This window comes from Gnatocerus cornutus, chromosome 1 (assembly GCF_029298725.1).
Source record: "Gnatocerus cornutus isolate USDA-ARS CGAHR chromosome 1, icGnaCorn1.1, whole genome shotgun sequence".
NCBI classification, from domain to species: Eukaryota; Metazoa; Arthropoda; class Insecta; order Coleoptera; family Tenebrionidae; genus Gnatocerus; species Gnatocerus cornutus.
This window is the reverse complement of record NC_142233.1, coordinates 11,530,260-11,556,906: the sequence shown is the minus strand read 5'-3', so window position 1 is coordinate 11,556,906 and position 26,647 is coordinate 11,530,260. Positions and strand designations below refer to the sequence as shown.

At 30.2% G+C, this 26,647-nt stretch overlaps 2 protein-coding genes across 2 annotated transcripts in view; both read left to right on the top strand.

The window, feature by feature from the left end:
- pxb (putative Hedgehog signaling attenuator pxb) overlaps positions 1-26,647 on the top strand; it is a 289,900-nt gene that overhangs the window by 45,508 nt on the left and 217,745 nt on the right. The window lies entirely within an intron of this gene.
- LOC148180385 (facilitated trehalose transporter Tret1-like) lies at positions 5,446-6,881 on the top strand. Its single transcript, XM_088045171.1, has 2 exons — positions 5,446-5,491; positions 5,542-6,881. Exons 1-2 carry the CDS (start codon positions 5,446-5,448, stop codon positions 6,879-6,881), a joined length of 1,386 nt encoding a protein of 461 aa, XP_087901297.1.

Genomic DNA, 26,647 nt, shown 5'->3' with positions numbered 1-26,647 from the left:
TTGATCATCATAGCATTAAAATTACTAGTTTAACAGTATTCTATAAAAATGACGAATTATTTTGGTTGGTCCAACAATAAAAACTTCTAATCTAAAAGTTCTCAATTTTCCTCTTCCATTTTGTTCTTTCGTATATTTAATAAAGGCGCCCAAAAAAGTAAGGGTCTCAAATTTTATTGCTATAGCACTGAAATTAGCAGATTTACATTTGGGAAATCCAAAAATGAGAAAAATCCCAAAATCCCAATCCCCTCATAGCAATTTATTTAAAATTTTTGTTATAAATTGATAGATATTTTAGTAATCCAAAAATAAAAATTTGTCAAGAACTATCTAACTGCTCTAAAATTTTGAAATTTATCTTAATCAATAGAGGTGCCAAAAGTAACTATGGCCCCAAATTTGATGATCATAGCATTAAAATTACTAATTGTACAGAATTCTATAAAAATGGTGGTTAATTTTGGTTAGCCCAATAAATAAAATTTTCTAAAAGTCCTCCTCTAAAATTTTGTCTTTTAGCACTTTTAATAAGCGTGCCGAAAGTAGCAACGACCACAAATTTGATTGTCATAACATTCAAATTACCTTTTTTTAAATGATATTCGAATACACCAAAATATTTTTTAATCTAAGCATGTTTACGTATTAAAAAAATATTACGCTTCTCCTTGATCAAACGCTAATTATGATTTCCGATGACAGCAAATGCGAGTTGTACACAATACTTTTTCTACAAATGCTTATCTTGCTTTATTTATGCAAAACAATCTGAACGTTTCCCGTAATTTTTTATTCGCTTTTTGAGTCCGAAATTTATTTTGAATGGACTTTTATTACGAATATTATTATTCTGAGACGGTTTTGGTTTGATTGATGGTCAGTCATATGTCAATTTATTCGTGGGGTTTTATCGTTTATCGTAGAAAAAGTATAGCTTTTTAACTTTATAATTATGATTCTCTACTCGTGAATATGGGCCATCCGATCTCTTTACACAATATTCTATTTTTCTCTTCCTACGCTCTTGTACCTATCTACGTTCATTTCCATTATCAATTTATTACAATTAAACACGTCAGATACAATATTCTCCCGGATAAAGCTCATTCGTTAATAATAAATTAATCCCAATAAATAATAATATGATAATATCCCCACATTTACACGCTTAAACGGTCAGGTACAGCCACCACTTGAAAATTACAAACCACGACAACGCCTGAGCTTGCAAACTTTGCAGTCCTGTGGTAAACTAATCACTTTGTTGAAAGTCCGATCATAAATAAATTACTCGGAAAACTAACCATTCGAATTTCTTCAAGACGCTAAAAGTTTCTCGGGCATTTTATTTCAAATTTGTTGCTTTAATTCTGTCGGTTCTTGAGCGGCGTGCTCCCGTAATAAAAAACTTTTAAGAGTTATAAAATTCGAAATATTTTTTAATACCAAGCCGCGGCATTAATACGTTTAATATTTGATTTTATCGTTTTATTCGCAGATAAACAACGTGGCAAGTTCTTGTTTAAAACGAGATAAAAATTTGTGGACGCTTTCCGTGCTTTATGATTTAATTCACCTCACGAATTATATTTGTGAAGGCGTCTGCATCGCCGGTTAACATGCATGGCACAACGTATACGGCGGCTATATCATAAATCTAACAAAGTCGATATCGGTCTTTGCACGTTTTGATTATGTTGGTTTATTATATATTTTTGATCGAATGATGCTTTGATAATCTAGACCCTCCCATAAATTTTCCGAACCGCAGATGTTTATTGTTATGAATATTAAAAGATATAAAACCGAAATCCGATTATAAACGGGGCTAGTTCGGAAAGTTTTAAATACGTAATGAGGGAATTTATCAAAAACCTTTTTTATTTCTGATATGAATCGTTAGGGCAAAAGATATGTTGTTTTTATTGTGCCGATTGGACAGGAAAACAAATGTTTCGAGAGTGATTCGATGTTTTTACATCCACGTTGGCCTTTATTCTGCATGAGCCATCACTCATTCTCTTCCATTGTGATATTGCTCATTGTTATTACGCATCGATAACGATAATTATTGCATGAATATGAAGCGGCTCTTGTGTGCGCCATTAAACTCGGCTAATGTGTTCTCTTTTACTGGATTTAGACCTGTTCACTCTGAAAGATTCTTAATTAATGCCCAACATCCGCATAATCGCCAAACGACTGATTTTTGCAGACAAGTGCTCGCTTTTTCTTTACAGTTTATGTGAACTTTCAGTTAAGCCTGTGGGAAATATTTTTGCTTGGTTGGAAATTGCAAATCGCTGGAATTTACATAAATTATTCAAATCTCTTCTAGGTTTTAGTTTCGGCTTTAATTCATGTTTAGATAGGACGACGAAATAAGCTTTTCTGCCGTATTTAGCTCCACTTAACAATATATTATACGGGGTCTTTGTTTTATCGCAAAATACAGAAATGTTGTTTTTGTTTTTGCTTTCAGGAAGTATGTGCACCAATAATAGTACATTATCCACCTAGGATAATAAACTCAAGAGTTGCGGTAAGAGATAGCAATGCATTTGTCAACGCGTCAAAAAGACAAGATCTCAGTCTTTTCAATAAAAATTTTATGTAATAATTCTTGAGTTATATGGGAAATTGCATATGAAAATCATTAAAAACTGTTTTTTTTTTGGAACGTGAGCAATTTTCAAAAATATCAGGGAAACTACTGAACCTTGCGATGAGTTTTATAGATTGTTGGAAAGCATTTCCATAACTTAGCAAATTTTCTAGAAAAACTGAAGAAAAGAAGGATTTGTACAGTAGAACTTAAAAAAAATCCGGACCCTCTTAGAGCAAATTGAACTTCAGGTTTGGAATCACGAGAGTGTTATCGTTAGCTCAAGCTTTTGAGTGTTGTCAACCTATAAGACACGAATGCAATACAAAATTTTATCCGCAACCGCAAAAGTAAACTTAAAAATGACTTTTTATAATTTACTTGTATTTGTCAAATGTGACAGGAAGATATGAATAGCTTAGATAAATATTAAATATGAGTCCATAATGTGTCGGTTGTAGATAAAATATTTTTTTGTTTTTGACCACAGCGCTCTATAAACGGTATAATTGGGGGCTCTGATAAGTAAAACTTGGTAGATATTGTAACCGAACTGTCTACCATCTTTTCTTAATGAGTTCAAATAAGATTTACTCTAAAATCTGCAGTTTTTATGATAAGTAAGTTAAAGCAGCCTGTCACGTAGATTGAAACATTGATATAATTAATTACTTACGAACAGAAAATTTACAAAAAACTACGGAATTTATTCATCGTTCTTCAAACTTAAAACTTTAAAACTTTCTTATAGTAATTCTCTGAATATTTGGTTGGACAGCTAAAATTGTTGGCGTTTTTCGTAAATCCTTTATTAGTTTGTCAATTTGTTAGTTTCTTTTGAATAGCTTTATACATTTTATTTTTAGGTCCTTCAAATTCCTTGATTTTTAACCTACCATTGAACTTGATGATATTGTATTAACATTGCGATGTTTCTTTAATTTGGAAACAGTTTTTATATTTTTTGAACTGTTTAGTTCTAATGAGGTTTATTGAACTTCCTCCATACATCCTATTATATTTGTTAATAATTATAATTACAAATTAGAAAACTATAACATTTTTTAAGACGCAAAAGAAAAATTTTGGAAATTATATCCAATATTAAATACAAATTCCCAAAGCGGATTTTAAAATACTATAGATCCTTTAGATCCTTTAGATCCTTTAGATCCTTTATATCCGTTAGATCCTTTAGATCTTTAGATTAGAAATTATATTAGAATGTTTTGTTTCTATTTCAATTTACAAAATTGTAGAAGTTTATCTTCCTTGGACTTTTTGATGGTTTGTTTAGATTGTTTCGATAAAGTCTTTATTTAAGTTCTTTGTTCTTTCTTCTTTAGATTATGTCAATGGATTATGTTTTCGGATTCTACTTTATATCCGTGATATCCTAGAAGCTTTTTTTAAATCCTATAGTAGATTGTTTGGGTTTTTGGACTTTTTAGGTCTTTTCGATTTTTCATTTTTTCTGATTTTTACATGTATATTTACATGCACATATCATACCTTTTAAAATGTCAACATTTTTTTTTAATTTTGGATTATTTTATGGTCTTTAACATTTATCAGTTTTAAGACAAGAAATTTATAAAAAAATAATTCAAAACTCATCGAAACCTTTAATATTTTAGAAAATCCAAAAAACGGAAAAGATCGTTTTTTCGTCAGGGTCGTAAATTAATATGTATGTAAAAATTAACTAGGTATTATAATATTTCCCAAATTTTTACTTGTTTTTATATCTTTTTTCTAAAAATTATAACTTTTAATTAAATTTTATTAATTTTTAGATAAATAGATTTAATCTATTTCATTACATAGATCATGACCATTTGGTTTTTTTCTTTAAAATACACATCTATTTGTAAACCTCTAAAAATAAGAAATAAAAATTAAAAAAAAATTCAATAAACCAGTCCAACAACTTCAGAAATCAAAGAACATGAAAGTTTTATTAGAGTCTGATGAACCGAAAACTGCAGCGTCTCTAAAGTCTCTCACAATAAAAGCCTAAAAATACTAAAACTTCAGAAAAAAAAACAAACAAGCCATTTAAACTGTTAAACATAAAATTTACGTCAAAAGTAAAATTTACTTTTCACATGACCTTAAGACCTTCAGACGGTCAGATTAATCACAATTATAATAATTACATAATCAACGTTTATTGTGTCATGTTAATTAATACAAATAAAATAATATTTAGAAAGATTTAGCTAATACCAAATGGCTTCGCACAAAAGAATGGTTGACGAAATTATCTATATTGGGTGTACGAAATTATTTTATTTTTATTATGTAATTCAAGAATTAGTGTTTGCACACTTCACTTCATTATAAAACCTAATAAACGTTTTACATAAAAAAAAACTATTTTATCAATTTCTTATAATTTAAAGTCACATCTATTCAGAATATACAGGATGATGCGCTCAATCGGTACTGCTCACCCACCGAGACATACGAACTCTTTCTAAACGCTTCTAAGTTTCGGCTCAGTCAAAGTCAAAATTTGCAAAAAATTAGAATTACGGACTTACAAAAAAATATCTTTTGTCGCTAAACACTCAATTAAGGCTCACTCTGTATATGGTCCGATTTGTTTACATAAACAGAACAAAGAGATTCCACACAGAATTAAAATTATCTAATTTAACAATAACAACAATTAACGCAAATTTATTATTTTATTTATATTACGTCTAAATCTGTTTGATCTTCTTTACGTTTAGTATCGTACAGAATGTGGTGATGTAAGTATCGAATTAAATTTTATAAAAAAGAAGACAAAAATGACCTCTGATCGTTTACGAACTAAAAATAAGGCTGCAATGGAGAAAGACAAAGACTGGTTTCAAATTATGGCAATCGTTTTTGGTAAATGGACTGAACACTTTTTAGTCATTCTTAATTTTTTTGACTTTCAGCATGTGTGTCATCAACGACAACAGGTATGTTGTATTCATGGTCTTCTCCTTCAATCCCCAAAATTGTGGAAGATAAAGTAAACTACAACATCACCTTAGACGAAGCTTCGTACTTTACAGTTCTGCCACCAATAGGAGCAATCGTGTCTTCGTTCCTTTTTGCAAAACTGAACGATTCCATCGGACGAAAGTACACTCTTCTGCTAATTGCCCTTCCTCACATAGTCTCCTTGACTATCATATCAACAGCTTCCAACGTTTACCTCCTGTACGCTTCAAGATTTATCACCGGCTTTGGTGACGCTTGCTTATTTTCGTCTTTACCAGTCTACGTGGGCGAGATAGCCACCCCCAAAGTCCGAGGCTCTTGGGGTAACTTCATGACGTTCAACAACTACATTGGTCAGTTGATAGTCAACATCATCGGAAGCTACACTTCCGTATCCACAGCTGCAAACATTTGTCTCATCTTCCCGGTTTTCTTCTTTTGTAGTTTTATATTCATGCCGGAAACTCCCTACTTTTACCTCATGAAAGGACGAATTGAAGATGCTCGAAAGTCGCTTCAAACGCTGCGTCGGAGGACCAACGTCGACGAAGAGTTGCAGAGACTCAAAGGTGATGTTGAACGGCAAATGTCGGAATCTGGGACGTGGAAAGATCTCTTCACCATACAAAGCAACCGGAAGGCGATATATGCAGGCGTGTTCTTGAGGGCTTCTCAACAGTTGGGAGGCACTTCTGTCTTTGCTGTTTACACGCAGTACATATTTTTGAAGTCAGGTGGTAACGTTGCTGCAAGTACTTCTTCTATTATCTTCATGGTTTTATGCGCGACTTTGAATCTATGTGCAGCGTTTACTCTCGACAGAATTGGTCGTCGGAGATCTTACTGCTTATCATCGTTCTTTTGTGGTTGCATGTTGATGATCGAAGCCATTTACTTCAGTCTTGATCAGTTTTGGTCCGACGATATCAACGTGAAAGTTGTGAACTGGATACCGTTATCAGGAATGATTCTTTTCGTTTTCTTTTACTCTTTTGGTCTTGGGATAGTCCCTACTTTGATGTTAGGAGAACTGTTTTCCGCCAGTATCAAAGGAAAAGGTCTGATACTGTTAAATATTGTCTTTGGAATTTTGCTGAGCACCGTCACTAAACTGTTTCATGTGCTTGACACTACTTTTGGTCTGTTTGCTCCATTTCTATTATTTTCGGTGAGTTGTCTTATTTCATCGGGATTGGCGTTATATTTTGTACCAGAAACTAAAGGAAAAAGTTTGGAGGAGATTCAACAGAATTTGAAACGGAATAAAACTGAAGAGAAAGAGTCGTGTTAAATGAGTGCAATCTGTTTTAATAAAAAGTGGTAAAAATATTGTCGATTTAATTCAGAAGCGTTTTAACCTTATCAGAGGTCTTGAATTGGTTGGATTCTTCTTTAACGACTCCAAGGCTTTTGTCATCTTCTTTGGCCTCTGTTATCTAATGGTTTTACTTTAAACTCTTTTTACTGAGGCTGTTCTTTCTTTTTACAGAAGATGTCTTTTTGGTGTTTCTTATCTATAGTGTCCCTCTCAGATTTTACTTCAATTCTTCCGAGTTTTGTTTATGTGATTTGCTTTGTACAGGGTCCGGCAACACTTATGTCCACCCCCAAAATCGTCTTTTATTTTAAAGTTACAATTTTGAAAATTTGCATACGCTCATAGTTGACAAAGCTCTAGAAGCTGACGCAAAAATTTGTTTTTTATCATGGTTTGGTTGGCGTCGCGACGCCTAAGAAGTATAATTTTTAGCAATTTTTGAGTTTTTGCGGAATTATTCGCGAAATCAATTTTTTTTCAATATAACTGTGATACAAATATCTGAGTTTTTATTTTAAATCAAATGCAAATTGTGTTTAAAATTTGCGACAAAAACGTTGTTTTATCAAGTTAGTTTTCAAAATTGTGGCAGCGCATCGGCAAACTACGTTTACACCAAAATTTCACAAGTGACTTCACTCACTCTTATAAAGGTTAATTTTGATTAACACGGGCATGTTGCACTTTATGGACACCAGAAATCGTTAATTAATATCGACAAAGCGACAATTTCACCAAGTAAGACTTTTGTTACAATCTAAAGCGAGCCAAAGGATAGATGTCATTTGTGACACAAGATGTTGACAGATGGGTGTAAACGTAGTTCCCAACTTTGACGTAATGAAATTGGAAACTAACTTGATAAAACAGCATTTTTTTCTCAAATTTTGAAGACAATTTGCTTTGAATCTAAAATAACAACTGAGATATTTTTAACACATTTATATTGAAAAAAAATTAAATTAGAGGCTGATATCACAAACCCTCACAATTAACTAAAAATGACATTTTAAGGGCGTCGCGACGCCAACACTATCAGTGATAAAAAACAAATTTTTGCGTCAGCTTTTAGAGCTTTGTCAACTATGAGCGTTTGCAAATTTTCAAAATTTTATCTTTAAAATTGAAGGCGATTTTAGGGGTGGACACAAGTGTTGCCGGACCCTGTATAATACTGAAATGAATGAAAATTAAATCTGAAGAAGATCATTTAAGGCAGAATAATTAAAAAAGAATTTATAGAAAATCGAGAAAATCCAAAGACAATCAGGACCGAATCTACAGAAAATCCACCAGAACGACAGAAATTAGAGAAAATGTAAAGAATATTCAAAAATAACTACAGCTCGTTTTTTTCAAGTCTTTTAATGGAATGTCAAACCAGAACATTTGTTAAATTGTCTCCAAATTGTAGAAGCATCAGCAATAATCTTAGGTATGTGATTCTGAAAAAAAATTAAAAAAAATACTAGATTTTAAAAATCTGATGTAAAATAATGAAAAAATTGCAAAAAGACAGCCTAAAGTAAATCATTGAAAATCTAGAAAAAATCTGGAATTGCCAAAATATGGCAACAATTTGAAGAAATTAAATATGTAAATTTTAAGAGAAACTATCGATAATCCAGACAAAATCAAGAATATCGAAAAAAACTGAGGACAATTCAGAAAGAATATAGAAACACCAAAAATCTAGAAACAATCTAAATAAAGCCCAAATTAAATCTAGACAGAATCTAAGAAACAGCTAAAAAAATCTGCCAAAAAAAACTAAAAAATGAGCATTTGCTGTGTATGACCAAATAAGCACAAACTTTGGTCTTGTTTTTGTTATACATACAGAGTAATTTTGAAATAGAAGCGGAAAAAAGATCACGGTTTGACAGAAATACGTAGAAGACGTTTTCGGTGATTTTTATTAATTTTAAGGTAAAGGTAAAATTTCCAAAATCCTGATCGTACTCGTTGCCACTGAAATGCACAAAATAACCTTAACAACAACGCAGAGCATTTTGTTCGTTAATAATGTACCTGTACATAGTAACCTTAGTAACCGTAGTAATCATTGGTGTAGCATGAAAATTGGAATCAATTTCTTTTATTTTTTTCTTAAAACTGAGACAGCAATTTAAAAAACGAGACCTGCCAATTTAGTTCATTTACAATAAGCTGTAACCGATTTTTTTCCGCCTTTATTTCAAAATCACTCTGTATATATGATTTTCCAATCATTTTACAAGTGGTTTTAGTAGCATTATTGTTGTTATACCGAGTGTCTATTTAAATTCTCTTTAGTTTCTGTGTAAATCCTTCCTAAATTTTCTTAGACCTTTTTTTTTCTTTCAATAATAAAGTCACAAAAATGTGAGTGTGAAAAATATGAATCTAAAAAAAATAGTAAGAAAATTCAGAAACATTAATCAGAATTTAGAGAGAATCAAAAACCTTAAAGTCCTTGAAAATTTAAGAAAAATGTAACGAAAGTAACTATAATAAAGAATGAAAAGAAAGTTTAAAGAAGAAGAAAAATTTAAACAGAATTGAAATTAAAAAAATAAAATGTTACGAGAACAGGAAAATAAAGGTTCAGGTCCTAAAGAATTCTATCTAAAAAATCCTTAGAACAATATCGAGACAAAAAAAAACAAAATAGTAATAAAATTAAATGAAGTATGATATAATAAACATAATAATAATTTAAAGGAGCTAAAATAGAAAAAAAAGTATCTAGAGAGAATCTAAAGATTTTGAAAAATAATAAAATGCGCAGAATGTTGAAACAAATCTAAAGATACTTAAAGTATTCAAAAAGGATTTAAAAACATGTGAAAAATGGAGAAAATTTAGTTGTTATCTACAAAAGAATATAGGATTATAAGAATGGGAAATATTGTAAATGAAATCGTAATTTAAAATTGAAATAATTTTCCTAACTTAAATTAGAATCAAACAGAAAAAATTTTAGGAGGTACCTAATTTAAAAATGAACATTTTTTTTAAGACTAGAGGATTGTCCAGTTATCTTTCTTAAAGGTCTTTCTTTAAGGTGGTGCGCGACTTTCCGGGCACCTGTATTTATGTACTTGTATTTTTAATGTTATTTTTTTTTTAATATTTTGCATTAGAATTTATTTACGTTTATATGTGTGTATCAATTTAATATTCCATTACAGTCAAGACTAAATTTATGTATAATCAGGATTTTTAGCTAATTGGCAATTTTCGTGTTCGATTATGCATAAATTACTATACAGGATGTCTCATAACTCGCGCCCCACAAAGCAAGGGAGGGTGCCGACAGCAATACAGATGGTAAATTTTCAAATTCTGTTCAGCTTTGGGATTGGCTACCGTTTTTTCGTCTTGTCTCAATTATTTTTTGAGTTAAAAATTTTAGTTTCTGAATTTTGATTCAGAATTGTTGCCTCCATAAGCCCATTTTCTCTGGGGTGCGAGTTTTGGGACAGTATGTATAAGAATCTTCATATTTTTTGATTTAAAAACTTTGATTCAAATAACTTTTAAATTCTCGGTGTTTAACAGGTTGCAAAAATTAAAAGTTAAATTTGACAATATAAGTTGATAAAAAGCTTAAATTTAGACGGATTTAAATAAAGAAAAATCGTAAAATTTCAGATTTTTATTTTATTGTGGTATAGTGACATACTTCGCTTCCATAGTTAGAAAAGTGAAATTTTTAAATTCTAGAATAAAAGAAATTTAATTAATTAATTAATAATTAATTAATTAATTAATTAATTAATAATTAATTAATAATTAATTAATTCCATTTTATTTTGAAACTGATTAACATTAAAAACGAGAAATTGAATGAATAATTTGAACATAGGAACTTGTTTAGGTAATTATTATTAGAACATCAATTTATTTTAAATAAGATAGATAAATGAGACAAAATAGTAAAAAAATATCAAATGTTCAGTTACCCAACGATCTAGTGCGGTTATGGCTTTCACTTAAATCGTATACAGACGACACCTTACCGCAACTCCCATAAACATAAACCTCAAGCGCGACCAGCTGGCTGGGTAAAACTATTTCTCGCAGTTTATTTTAAAGCAGATAAGACGCAACCACTTTTACTATGTTTTTCGAGGTTTAGGCTAAAATGACTAAACAATTTATAAAGTCAAAACTATAACTGCTCTTGAATGTTGATCATGTGACACTTCTTTTTAAAGGATTAGGATTTAAGGGATTTAAAGGATTTTAATCTTAAGTATGCGTGTGTTAATAAACATAGCGAAATTAAGCTATCATGATACATTCCGAAAATGGAAAAACAAAAAAAATATAGCATGTAATTTTAACTTTTTTTCAAAGCGATAATTTCGTTGCTTTTACCTGAGAGGATGAAAGTTGTCTAATAACATTCGGATTAGACCTCTTTTCCTTTTAAAATTTTAAAACTTCTCAGATCAGATTCAATCTCCTCGCACGGTTTTCCATCCAAATAATTCTCGTTCTCCAAGGTGTGTAAATTCAGAATAGCGCTAAAACCCCAGTGACTACTAATTTAATTTTCTTAGACAGTTTGACGTTGGTTTCGAATCAATTATTTGCTGTTTGGAATAATTAATTAACAGTAGGACACCATCGTCAGCGTCACATGGAATATTCCCCAAAACGTCAAAAGTAAAAGGTGAAATGTCTCTGAAAACAACTTGATAATCTCCAAATGACTCTGTAGTATACTGATATTATCTTCCCAGCATGCGAGAGATATCATCACACAGGGAGACATGTGTTTAATATAAACATCACTTTAAAATGTGGACGTAGCGACGCTGTCTGAATGAATTTAACATAATATGCAAATATGCAGAGAAAAATGCGAAGTTAAAAATCGGTCACTATCCGCCGTTTTATTAGATAATCGAATTTGGGCCGAGCCGAGCAGAAAAAACTGACGAATATTGTTGAGAGAAGTTTGAAGTTTAGTCTGCTTGTTAACTCGGAAGCACAATCTGTGATTTTTAGATGAATCTGTCAGGACGCTGCGTTCTCCATTTCACGCATGTTTGCAGTCTTCTGATCCGTCTGGACATTTGTCAGGACCATTTAGTATTGTCTGAGCAACTTCGCAAACAATCTTGACGTCCCTTGTCGTCGAAACTTTTATTATTGTGTCGGAAAAAAGATCTCAGCTTTAGTTATGTCACAGCCGGTTTCCTCTCTCTGAAAATTCCCAACAAACCGAAATATTCTTCGGTCAACTAATCCGATTCATTCGCTTTAATTAACACTCGGTTTGCTGTTTTTACTAGAAAATTACAAGTCTTGAAACGATTTTAATTAAATTAATAATTGCCGCATAAACTTGTTATAAGCTTGTTTCATTTAAAGCAGCCATAGTTAAATTTCCTGCGAAATTTCCGTCGAGTCGTCGCTCCGACATTCTACGTTCTCTCATATCATCCAGATTCCGCTTTTTTCTGGGTCACAGATCTAAAAGACTTGTCTCGAGATATAGAGATAGCATTCCGCGGCTGTTTCAAACATCCTAATGTAAATATTCTTTCTATTTTATTTTCCGTGTGCGGATTTGCGTTCCCTCGAGATATTTTAACTCGGATATTTACCGCTGTATATTACAAAACCTGGGTTCAACCCGAAATTAAACCGAAACTGAATTACCTTTGATGCAATACGGAAATAAAAAACGGTAGTTATTTTCAAAGGCAAAAGACGAAACAGCTGTTGAACAAACTTGTGCAAAAATGTCGGCGAAAGAGTGTGTAGGGGAGAAGGGAGCAAGTCGTAACATTATACATACAAGGTGTTTATAAATGTTTCTAGCATCAAGCGCGGCTTTGGAATTCCTGTCGTACACTATTTTGCCGCTCTGTTTTCATAGTGAATATAACTATCTTGAAAATTATTTATAATGTTACTTACTTCAATGACGTTTTAGTTACGGTTTTCTGTCCAAGTTTTCGATTTTCAGGTTTTAAACCACAACTAGTACAGTTTATTTCTCAAAATTTACTTTGCTTCATGTTTGAGGTTAACTGCAAATGTCAGTTGACAAATCGAAACCCATATTTGTAATGAGCGGCAAATTTCTTTGACATTTCATAGCCACCCTTCTAGAAACATTTATAAACACCGTGTACATAACAATCGTTATACAGGTATGTATGTAATACGTGGAAATAAGACTAATTGAGGTGAAGCGTCAACTAAAACGTGTCTGGATATGTAAAATTTTACCACAAAATTTTGGTTTTTTTAGGTCGATTTTTTTTAATTTGTCTATTCTGCACTATACTTTATAAATTTGACAAGATCCATTTTTTATTTCAAAATTAAAAGAACGAAAAGTACAGGTCGAAATTAGAAAATTTAAAAATTTTTAGTTTTTCCTAAAATTGAAAATTTATAAAAATTGTACCTTTCGTCCTATAATTTGTAACTTGGCACTTAATAATGAGATTACATACAATCTCCTGTCCAAATTTTATAGTGTTATTTCAAGAACTTTCAGTATTCAGTACAAATTAAAATTTTTGAAAACTGCTTCTAAAATTTTTGGTAATAATTAAAATAAAACTTCTTGAAGTTAGGGCTTTGCGGCATTTGATAAACAAATCCAATCCACCACACTTACAATTGAATTAAAAATTTTGGAAACTTTGTGTTTTATATGCTACAGTGTTGTAATTTGGCAGAGTTAATAAGCTGATCGTCAAATTTTATTGTTCTAACATCAAAAGTAGCATAGTTAAAGATTGAAAGACGAAAGTTTTAAAAACTTGTCAGTTTTGCGCTATTAGACAAGATCTGTAAGCAAATCAAATAAAAAAATACAAGAAATACAGATTAAAGTCAAAAATTTCGGATTTTGAATTTCGGATTTCGGATTTTGGTTTCTGCCAAAATAAAAATTGATAAAATTGGTGTTTTATGTGCCACAATTTTGTAATTTGACACAGTTAATAAACTAATGACAGATTGTAGCTTAAACAATAAAAAACAATAAACATTTATTTAAAAAATTGTTTTACTTTTAAAATGATCCCAAAATTGAAATATCATAAAATTTGTGTCATATTTCAATTTTTTAATTTGGCACAGCTGCTAAGCTGATGACAGTTTATAACTCCTCCAAATCTTATAGTCTTATTGTCAAAAATACAAAAATTACTGATTTTGTCCGAAAATTTTAGATGTCTAGTGATGAGAATTCAACTAACCGTAGATTCGACCAATAAAAGACATTTATTTTTTCAAATAAGCCAATCACAGCAAACATTTTTTTGGAAATTGTGGGAAATTGTGGGAAATTTTTAGCTCTCTCGTTATATTACTTATGACAATTCAACAATTTGTCAATTTTGCGCTATATTTTATTAATTTGGCATTATCGATAAACCAATCAAACTGCATTTCTCTAGCATTAAAACTACGAAAATTACTAGTAAAATTAGAAATTTTGGAATTTTTTGGATTCTCCAAAAAATGATTTTATAAAAAAAAACTCTGTAATTTTGTACTTTGAGACTTCATAAACAGATCACAGACAATCAAATGTCATAGTTTTATCACTAGTATTACGTACGATATGCCTCAAAAATTTTGGGTTATTCTAGAAATAAAAATGTTGAAAGTGTTTTGCGAAATATTTTTAAATTAGGTATAAACACGATCGATAAACATGTCATAAACGGTATCAACTCCAACTTTTATTTTTCTAGCATTAAAATCGAAAGAATTACAGACTGAATTAAACATTTTGGAAATTGGGAAAATTTTTAATTGATCTCAATATAAAATTCATGAAATTTGCATTTTATGCACTAAAACTTCGAGATTTAACACAATTTATGTCTGATAACATTTTCATTGTTCTGTCTTCAAAAATAACAGAATTACAGATTTTACCAGAAAATTTTGAAAATTTTCGATTATCTTCTTGAAACGACAATTTTAAAAATTAGCTGGTATTGAGTTCTACTTTGTTAATTTGGCACGAACGACAAGCGAATCAAATTTTATTTTTCTAGTATTAAAACTACGAAAATTACTAGTTAAAATTACAAATTGTGGAAATTTTTGGTTTATTCTAAAAATAAAAATTTATAAATTTGTGTCTTACGCTCTATAATTTTTTAGTTTGACACTTAATAAGCAGATTGCAGATTATAAAAATTTTAGAAATTTTGGGTTCGGCACTAGATTTTTTTTTATTTTGGTTTTTCCAAAAAATGAAAATTTATGCCATTGGATGTCTTACTTAGGCTCTATATTTGTTTGTGTAATTTGGCACTTAATAAGTTGGACCTAAATCTTAACCTACTAATTTCATAGTTTTATTATTAAACCCGGCAATAATATAATCTCATAAAATTTGGGGCAAATTTAAAAATATTTTTTTTAAATTTGTTTTGCACTAACTTTAGCTGATAAGCGTGAGCTAAGCAGTAATTCAAATTCAAATTTCATTTCTTTAATATTAAATTCAAGAAAATTACAATTTAAATTAAAAAATTTGAAATACCAATAAATGAAATTACTTAAATAGTGTCTTCTGCGCTACAATTTTGTAATTTAGTTCAGTTAATAAGTTGATAACAAATTATTTTCAAATTTTACCATTTTACTGCGTTAAAATTTAAAATTTGGAAAATTTTGGTTAATATAAAAAAAAAATAAAGTTTTTCAAAATTTGTGTCTTGCGCTATTTAATTTTGTAATATGATACTTAATAATCAGATTTTTAATTTCATATTTTCATCATAATAACTACCAGGATTACAATCTTAACATAAAATGTTGGTAAATTCTAGAAATAAAATTTTCTAGAAAATTCTAGAAATAAAGTTTTTTCTGCACTATAATTTATTAATTTAGCACTGTCGATAAGTGGATTCTAAAAGAGTATCTATCCAAATTTCATTTATCGACCATTTAAATCACAAGAATACAGATTGAAACTAAAAATTTTGGAAATTTTTCGTCGGCCAAAAAGATAAAAATTTATGCAATTTGAAATCTGAAATGAAAACTTGAATATACAATAACCAGGTCGCAGACAATATATAAGTATCATAGTTTTATCAACTACCAGAATTGCATATCTCTGAAAAAAGTTAAACTTTTAAAGCATTTTTTTAGTGTAATTGAATAAAGATGTTGTAAATCGCACTGTATAATTCTAATAACGAAATAGCGCCTTAACTTAACCAACAAACCTGAAAAACTAAAGATATGTATATGTATATACATATGTACACTCCCGCTTAAAAGTATTTGCCCACTAACATTTTTTTAAGTAACTCCAAAATAATTTTTTTCTTCCGTTTTAGTTTGGCGTTTTTTGTTTTCATGTTTATATACTTCATTGATGCTAACAGCAATTTTTTTCTATTTTTGATGTTTTAAAAAATATCAATTTTTTAATTTTTTAATGTACTTTTAGAAATTTTGAAAAGTTATCGTTTCATATATTTTCACAATCTATCAGCCTATAAGTGCAAAAACGAAAGTGTTGATTGACGTTTACCGTTTTTTTAATATTGTGAAAGTCTTTGACAACAAAACTTCTTTAATTTGTGGTTGCAGACAAAACTGGTGAAGAAAGTTAAGTTAAGAATCAAGAGAAATAACCGCAAAATCGCAAAAGAATTAATAATATTTTTAAGTGGGCAAATACTTAAGTGTGTAGTGTATGTCAAAATAGTAATAATGTGCCCGCTTCTCCCCTACGTCCTATTGACGCAAATTCTGCGGCGCGCGTGTGTCGGATTCTGCTTATTCATCTATAAGCAAAGTTTCGGACACATTTAGGCATACAGACCGATCCCCAATTGCGGCTCTTTGATACCGACATTATCTGCATTATCGCAGTGCTGAACAACTAATCGAAAATTAATCCCAGCCCGAGTACAGTTTGCATAATATCACGACATGTCCAACCGAACTTGTGGGAGAGATTAAACGCAAACTCTGTTAGCTTAGCAGCTTGTCTCTCACATAGCATGTTTAAACGGGGATTAGTGGCCTTAAATGTTGACCTTTAAGTCTCCACTGTCCTTGGGACGAAATTTAACAAAGGACCGTTGATCTCTTATTAAAAACATTTGCGTTAATCTCTCCAGAAAGTGGCAGCAAAGTTTTAAAGCGCTATCGATTAGTTTGGTTAAAAGGAAAAAAAGAATTGCATGGGAGTGAGTGTATTTTAGAACCGTTATTTTGTTTTGTGAGGTGTTTTTTTAGTTTCTTTGCAAAATAAATCAAAGGAGCCTTTGTTGAGAGCTTTATCTAAAAACTTAGTATACAAGCTTACTTACAGTCCGAACACTGCATAAAGTTGTTTTTTAACTTTACTACTGAACTAATCACACAGAAATTTCACGAGGAAGTTTTAATAACAAGGATTTTATTTTGTTGCAGGTAAAGAAGACTTTTTGGGTGCAAAAACAAAGTGGAATTCTAATTTCCAAGTCCAGGTTGGTGTAAGAGAGAATTTAAATGTGTTTTATTTGTGTTGTTCCAGCTTTAGATTAAGAAACTTTTAACATAAGCTGTCTTTTCAGAAAATGTTCACAGACAGTTGCAGTTATAAAAAAGCTCAGTTGTTCAGAGGAGAAACTAAATTGGTTTGAATAAAAAACGAAAAATGATTCATTTCTTGTTTCAGAATGGTTACATATCTTTTTCTACAATTGCTAAATAAAATTGACATTACACTTGCAATTTTTGAACCTTCTTATCGGTGGCGCAAAAGCAACATAAATTATGTTCAGTACTCTCGCGAAAAGCTCATAGCGAAAGCTCGCTCACATGCAGCTCGTTTCTCTGAGAAAAAAATTATGAATTATTCTTTGAAAACCTTAGTTAAGCGACGAAGTGGTGTAAAAAATTATTAAACCGCGTGATGGCGCCGCTGTACCCCACACAGTGTTAATTATTACCCCACGCACATCGAATAATTCCAGAATTCTGTTTTAATGAACATTTTATGTTTTTTATGTTGGGAATATTTTCTGTTTTATGAAAACTGTTAATGAAAATTTACGACTAGGTTGAAGTCATGAACAATGAAAGCTTAACTTTACTTCGTACTGCGATTTTAACTTTTTTTTTTTTAAAATATGCAAATAAAAAAACTATTATTCAGACAAGAGATTTCTTTTGAGTTCGTTGAATAGTTCTTTTAAAATAACGTTTCATCACTTTATGAAGTTCTAAACTAAAAATTGGCGTCATTTTCTTCTGCTCTTGTTTCCCGAACTGTGACGTTTCGATAAATTTCTTATCCTCCACGATATAATTCAGCGAAGACTCTCTATTCCATTATCGATCCAGAATCACTTTCAGAATATTTCACTGCACAACACAACTCAAATTACAATATGTATTAAATGCGATTTTCGTTAATTTAAAATCTTTCAGTTGTGAAAAAAAAATATAAAATGAATATAAATTAAATCTTGATTGTAAAAAAAGTTAGATTAATAAAGAAAACATTTGTGAAACTGAAAAATCATCAAAGTTACCACATTACATCGTGTTCAAAAAAACTGTTTGACTAAAAATAATAAAAAAACCTAACTAAATCTAAAATGTTTAAAAATTATCTTTTTTGTTCTAAAATTTTGAAATATAAAACTTGATAATCAAATAAATGTAACTGTTTTTGAAGTAAAACTGTCAAAACTACTGACATTTATCAAAAATTGTGGAAAGTTTTAGTTCACTCCACAATGTAAATTTTTTTTTAATTCTGTATTTTGCATTACAATTTTGAAATTTGGCGCATTTCATAAGCAAGTCCAAAGAAGCAATTTTATGTTGCAAATTTCTAAAAATTCTGCTTCTTGCTCCAAAAGTTTGGAATTTGATACAGTTAATCAAAGAATCAAAAGTAATAAAAACTACAAAGTTTACTGTTTTGGGGTTGAAACTAGTAAAATTGACGAATTTTTAGAAACTAATCAACATTTTTAGTTCGGTTCAAAATAAAAAATTCTGGACATTTAGTTCTATGCTCTAAAATTTTGGACTTTCGCACAGTCGATGAACAAGTCTATCAACTATCAAAGTTGTGGAGTTTAATAGAAACTGATGATCATTTTTGGTTCATCTTGAAAATGAAAATTTTTAAAAAATCGGTTTCTTGCTCTAAAATTTTGAAATTTGACATAGTTAATGAACAGGTTGCAACTAATGAAACCTCTAAAATTCACTGTTGGATTAAAACTGTCAAATTTGACGAATTTCGAAAAAACAAGAATTTCTAAAAAATCTGTTTGCCGCTTTAAAGTTTTAGAATTTAACACAGTTGGTAAACAAGTTGAGAGTAAGAAGACCTTCAAAGTTCTCTGTTTTGAGATTTAATTTTTCGGTTCTATGTTCTAGAATTTTGGAATTTAGCACAGTTGATAAACAAGATGAAAGTGATATAACTCCAAAGTTTACAGTTGGGATATTTATACTATGAAAATTGACGGATTTAATAAAAACTGGTAGACATTTTTGGTTCGTTTCAAAATAAAAATTTCTAAAAATTCTGCTGCTTGCTCAAAAATTTTGGAATTCTGCACAGATCTGCACAGATTAAATCTCCAAAATTCATTATTATCGCGTGATAACTGTAAAAATTGTAGAACTTAATATAATAGAAGCTGATGAACTTTTTGGTTCGTCTTGAAAATGAAAACTTCTAAAAAGTCCGTTCCTTGCTTTAAAATTTTGGAATTATGCCCAGTAATGATCAAGTCAAAATTAGTAAAACCTTTAAAGTTTACTGTTTTGGGATTAAAACAGCCATAAGTAACGAGTTTTATAGAAACTAGTGGACATTTTAGGTTCCGTTTCAAAATGAAAATTTGTACAAATTCTATTTAATGCTCAAAATTTTTGGAATTTAGCATCGTTAATAAACAAGTCAAAAGAAATAAAACTTCCTAAGGTTACCAATTTAGGAACGAAACTGTCAAAGTTATGGAATTTAATAGAAATTGATGATTTTTTTTTGGTTTATTTTGAAAATAAAAATTTCAAAAAAATCGGTTCCTTGCTATAAAATTTTGAAATTTAGCACAGTTGATGAACACGTCGAAAGTAGTAATACCTCTAAATTTTACTGTTTTGTGAGTATAATTCTCAAAATTGTAAAATTTATTTGAAATTGGTGTAGGACCTACGTTTTTAGTTCAAATTCACACTGTTTTAAAATTCCGTTATGGTCTAAAAATTTGGAAATTAGCGCAGTTGATAAACATGTCGAAAATCTCCAAAGTTTACTGTTTTGGAAATTAAAACTGTAAGAATTGAGAAATTTATCAGAAACTGGTGGATTTCTTTGGTTCGTTTTAAAATGAACAAATTCTGATTTTTGCTCTAAAATTTAGAAAATTGGCACAATTAATAAGTTTGAATTAGTAAAACCTTCACTCCATGTTCACTGATTTGACATTAAAACTGTCAAAGTTTCAGAATTTACTAGAAACTTACATTTGTGGCTCGTCTTGAAAATTTCTAAAAATGCAAGTTTATGTTTTTGAAATTTTCAATTTAGCGCAGTTAATAAACATTTCTGAAATAGTAAAACCTCCCAATTTCACTATTTTTGGATTAAAATTGTTAAAGCTAAGGAATTTTATAGAAACTGTTAAAAAAAATTGGTTCGTCTTGAAAATGACTTTTTTTTTAATTTTTGTCTTCAAATTTTTAAATGTAGCACAGTTGATGAACTACTCGCAAGTAGTAAAACTTCCAAATTCCATTAATTTGGAATTAAAACTGTCATAATTGAGAAATTTAATAGAAACTGGTAGATATTTTTTCGTTTAAAGTAAAAATGAGTAAAAACGCTCTAAAATTTAGGAATTTACAATAACCGATAAACAAATCAAAGTTATTAAAAATCCCCAAATTTTGCTTGTTTACAATATAAATTTCCAAAATACAAAATATCATGGAAAGTGAAGACGTCAAAACGTTCTGATTTTCTGATTTCAAAATGGCCAAATATAAAGAATTTAATTAAAAGTATCGAAAAAGTTTGATAGGCAAGTCCGCAAAATAAATATTTAAAAAAAATTGTGACTTGCTCTAAAATTTTGTTATTTAGCAAATTTGATTAAAAAATAGGAAGTAGTAAACGTCAAGAGTTCATAGCTTCGAAATAAAAAGTTAAATCCAATAATAGAAGTCAGTTTGTTTTCAAAATAAAAAGTTTTAAAAATGTTTATTGCTGTAAAATTTGGATTTGTTTTACTTTTTCTAAAGGATCAAATAACAGCACTGCTGTATTACCATTTTCAACAAAAACAAGAAACAGACAGCAAAAATTTTAATTACGTTATGTTATTATTAGTATAACCATTATCCTTGTTAAAAGTTTATTTTCCCAAGACCCTTCCTAAGAGGTTTCACAAACAACTCCTCAACAACATCCACGAGCGTCAGTCGTACACCGAATGTTAAATCGATATGTAAATAACATTTGCTGGCAAACACAACTTAATATCGGGAAAAGAGCCGAAGCATTTGTCGGTGTTCATCTTGTTTTATCGTTGATCTTGTAAAGTAACCTTTTCGGCGGTCCTCTTTCGCATCCCTACGCATGGCTCATTGGTCTCCAAGTGTTTGCACCGCTAATTCCACTAAATCTCCGCCATCACCCTCAGACCAGTACTTTTGAAGAGACTGCCGTAGGCGCGTGTCGGACGCAAAGAGGGACGTAACGCAATTAATCGGAATGGAATATTTAAGTGGAGCTAAATTTTCTTTTTAACTTCGTCCCCTCATCACGACCAGGGGAGAGACGACGGCCGTATACTCGGGATTTACAGGCTTAAATTATGGATTGTGGAATTTATGGAAAATAGCACTGCAAATTAGCATTGTTAAATGCCGCTTTATTGTCATGCATATATTAATTTTAACCGCGGAACATTTTTCTTGGAATGTCGAAATTGGCGCTTTGACAGGTTTCATTTTCCGTTATAAATCACGACATATTTACTAATTCTTGGAACTGTTTATCTCGATTTCATCTCCTTTTTTCGACGCTGCTCCGCCTCTTCGCTCTGACTGATGATTGTCAGCTGGTGGAGATGTCAAGGTTCATAAAGATTCTGAACTCTCCCCTTTTACTCAGGAACGTACATTATCGTTAAGAGGAGACATCAAATCTTACCTATTATTATCTCGTGTACTTTGTCTTTATTTTTTTTAATTACATTAGTCAACATTTCTGAAGGGGAATGGCCTCCGGATTCTGAATCTGAAGTCGGTTTCGCGCCATCAGATCCGGATTCAGAAATATTCTTGAAAAATTTTTTTTTGGGTTCTAGTGTGCTCAACTTTATTTTATTTTTCTTTTACAATTAGAAGGTATGAAATTGGTTGACAGTGTTTTGGAAAGCCAAGTTAATAAACTTTTTGGCCTCATGAATTGTTAACGTCAAATTAACATTCAATTGACATCTTCGGAAACACTAGATTATCAAGCGCCCTGGACGTTTACACACGCCGTGCGGTAAAAATTGCCCAAATCGTCTGCTCTTCACATGCGTTTATAAATTAAAATCACTTTACCATAATGAAGATTGATTACCAAAGTGGAATCTACCTAAATTCTTATCTCAATTAAGACAATATTTCTATTTTTAAAGTAATATTAAAACGTTTTTTATACAGCGCCATCTTGTGTACTTTTTGTGCACCAACTACAAAATTGACAGAATTGACAGATGATGAAATTTACAAATGTCAGATGTGACAATTCTCATGAATTTCGAAAAACCCAATTATTTAAATTAAAGTTTTTCGGCCAAAAAGTTTAATACAACTCTTGTGCGTTAACCATTTTACAGCGCTCAATCATTAAAGCACTCCGGCTACGCCGTCGTGCTTCAAACTGATTTCGCGCTGTAAAATGTAAGTTACCACACGCGACTGTAAATAACTAATTCCAACGACCTATAAAACTCGTCACTAGAGTTAATAATTTTCATGATATTTTTCAAAAACTGATCTAATGTCCTAAAAAACGTTTTTTTAGTGATTTTTGTATGCAATGACTCAAGAATTTTTGCATCGATTTTTCATTGAAATGCAGCATTGAAAAGACTGAGATCTTGTTTTTTTGACGCGTTAAAAATTGTTTTGCTATCTCTTATTATTTAAAAATTACACAACAAAAAACGTTGAGATTTTGGCGATTTCATTAAAAAATCAGAGCCATTGTTTACCAAATCGTAAGTTCTAGGCACATATTCAGCTTCAAAATGACTTTAATGCTAACAAAGTCTAGTAGATATAATAGATTTTGGAAAAATTTTGGAAAACCAAAAAAATTTGAGGGAATTGTTCAGAATTTTCTGGGAAACAAAATGGGCAACGACCAAACATAAATACTCGCCAATCTGTTGCACAAAATGGAAACGTGGATGTCACTGAATTATTTTTTTTGCATTTACACTTTAATTTCTTTCCGGAAAATCTGATGGCAGGAACCCATGAAGATATCATCTTTTTAACAGTTGCTGCGTAATTATTATCTATGATCTTTTATTTTGACTAGTGAAATCATTTAGAAACTTCAAATTTATTGACACTACAATTTTATAAGCAAATTTTTTAAAATTTTCAAAACTAATCTAAATGTGAGTACCACTCTAACTTCTTTGTCTTGTAACTTCTAAATTACGTTATTTATTACATTAAAAAATCAAAGTTCTAATTTAAAAGTTATATGCCAAAAATAATTAAAATCAAAATTTTTATGCCTCTTTCAAATATCTTAGCAAAAGTTGACTTTTCCGGCAACTTTTATAGTTCGATGAAAAGCCTATTTAACCTTTTTAACAATGTATTAAAAGTTTCATGATTGTAAAAGTTGTTAAGCAAATCTGAAAAAAAAAGGTAGCGCTGTGCTTTAATGAAGGAAGATACAAAAATTTTAAAATTTTCCTTAAAGTCTGTAATTTTTGTAATTTTTATGCTATAAGCATGAAATTTAAGATAGTCATTATTCTGGCATAATTTTGGAACTGTGCCAAAGTACACATTATTGGACAAAAAAAAAACATGTTTTGGGAAATTTTTAGAGGATATGAAAATAATCTTTTCATCAAAATTTACTAAAAGTTGTTTAAAATTAAAAATTATGTGCCAAACTATATAAAAAATAATATCTTACAAGTCATAAAAAAAGCCAATTTCATCAAAACTTAAAAAGAAATATATCAAGGAGATGAGCTATTTTTTTACAAAACATTTTATTTAGTTTAGTAGTTTTCGGATTAGGAAGTCAAAGTTTTTAAAATCTGTTAACTTTGATCTCTGCATTAGAAACACAAAATTACAAAAATCTGTCTCCTTAGGAAGAAAAGTTAAAAAAATATATTTCATGACAAGGGATAAAATTCTGTAAAGTGGACCGTTTTACCGTTGGAGAGTTAGTTAGTTTTAGAATTTACTAGTTTAGATCTCTATATTAGACACAAAATTCTTATTTCACAAGAAAATTATTAAAAAAAGATATTTCAAGTTCAGGAAAAAAATTGAAATATTTTCTCAAAACTTTTTACTTTTACCTGTGAATTGGACATTTTTCGCATTTGGGAGTTAAAATTTTTCGAATCAATTAGTTTCTATTTATGTACTTGACACAATAAGGTACAAATTTCTAAGTGCTCAAAAAGAAAAGTAAAAAAAATACAATTTATCCAAAATGCACTAATAAAGTAGTACTTTATTCACTCATTTTAGACAAATAAAATACAATTTTACTCTCTAAACACTTTAAAAAAAATTATGCCACATTTCCATGACAACAATAAGCATGGCTTTCTAAAAGCTAAAAATTTGTCACTGCTGTCACTTCTGACAATTCTTTTAATGCCTTAATTGCAAGCAACAAAGATTTTGGATAGAATCTAATATTATATTCCAGTATATTCGATCTACGATCTCGAGAATGACTGATTTTTGTCGTGAATAATTTGCGTTCTTACACTCTTATATAATAAATATCTATTAAGACTAAAAGTAAATTTATATTTTTTACAAAACTTTTTATTTAGTCCTCTATAGAATAGAATAATTCAGAAATTACCAGTTTCAATCTTTATACATATGTATTAAAAATTTCTGAAAGTGATTTGTATTTTTTCACAAAACTGTTTGCTTGCAATTAGTCTTGTAAATTGGACATTTTTAGCGTTTGAGAGTCTAAATTTTTAGAATTTGATAAATTTAGTCTGTTTAAGATATACCAAATTTCAAAATTTTAACTGTACAGGAAAAAAACTAAAAAAAATATATTTTAGCTGAAAACCTACATATTTTGGAATTTGTTACAAAACTTTATATTCAGGTCTGAAAATTGGAGAGTTAAAAAGTAGAGTTTATGTTTTGCGCTTTGTGCCAGACACTCCAAATTTCTAAACTCAAACTCCACAAAAACATTAAAACTTATAGTCCAGGGTCAGGACAAAATTTGTTGTTTTATACAAAGTTTTTTACCTAAACCTGCAAATAAACCATTTTTTATGTTAGAGAGTCGAAGTGATCAGAATTTACTTGCCTGGATTGGTATAGATGACATAACAAATTACAAAATTTTAGCTGCAAAAGGACAAAATAAAAGAAAAATTATTCTAGAATCTCTAGGAAAAATTTTTTGTTTTTTGCGTTATATTGTCCAAATTTTAAGAATGTTCTAGTTTTCGTTTCGGTATTAGATATTCTAAATTACAACATTCTAACTGCACAGGGAAAAAAATATATTTCAGGATATTTTGGAGTTTTTTACAAAACTTAACATAACTTACATGTTTACAGTATAAATTTGAAAAATTTGCAATTTTTTTTAAATTATAAAAATCTCGACCAACAAATTACAATTTTTACAAAACTGTCGAATATTACCAAAATTTTTTTCAAAAAATACCAACATTTTCTTTGTCTTTCTAAATGACAAGAGGTAACAACGTATTTCACACCACTTTCGAAAGCAGAGTTCTCAACTTTTATTATGACGTACTACAAAAAAAATCAAAGTACCAATGTGCAAGAAAGTATCAAAAGGTTTTTCAAAACTGTCCGTTTTTCTCAAATATCTTGGTTAAAACTAACTTTTTCGACGATTTTTGTAGTTCGTTGGGAAGCTTAGTTAATTATCTTTTCAACGATGCATTATAAAGTTTCATGATTTTGCAAATTAAAAAAAAAAGAAAAAAACTTTCCAAAATTTCTGGCAGCAACGTCTGTTAGTAAAGTCCCATTTCTGTGAAAAATGTACATTCTTCCCGTCTACCTTTCTCTAATTGGAGCCCTGCTAGTGAAATTCACGCATTTTGTTTAGGGACGCCCTTTTCGCTCCTTTTTCTTGCGCTCTACTGCACACCAGAGAGCATTTTAATGGTGAGATACTGATGAACTCTTTCCTCCCTTATCCCGTCGGAGTTTAAGACCGGCTTTACACACATTTGCAAGCGGATAAAGCGAAATTATGGCCTCTTTTCTGAATTTGCCACCACTTTTCAGCAGAAACAATGTCGCGATAAAACGAGACCAACGCGGACTGTTTGATTTTATCGGAAAGAATTCCTCCAGAAGTTGCGTGTTTTTGCGTGGGATTACGGGAACCGACACCTGATGGTTTGCATGCTGCATAACTTTAATGGACATGAAAGTTATGAAAAGGAAATAAAAAGGGAATGAAGAATACGCTTTGAAACTTTATGAAGGGTGGC

What these genes read in the sequence shown, in the direction of transcription:
- LOC148180385 (XM_088045171.1), top strand. Translation starts at nt 5,446, where the DNA reads ATGGAGAAAGACAAAGACTGGTTTCAAATTATGGCAATCGTTTTTG. An exon ending in AATTATGGCAATCGTTTTTG is followed by an intron (nt 5,492 to 5,541) that starts GTAAATGGACTG and finishes TTTGACTTTCAG; the next exon opens with CATGTGTGTCATCAACGACA.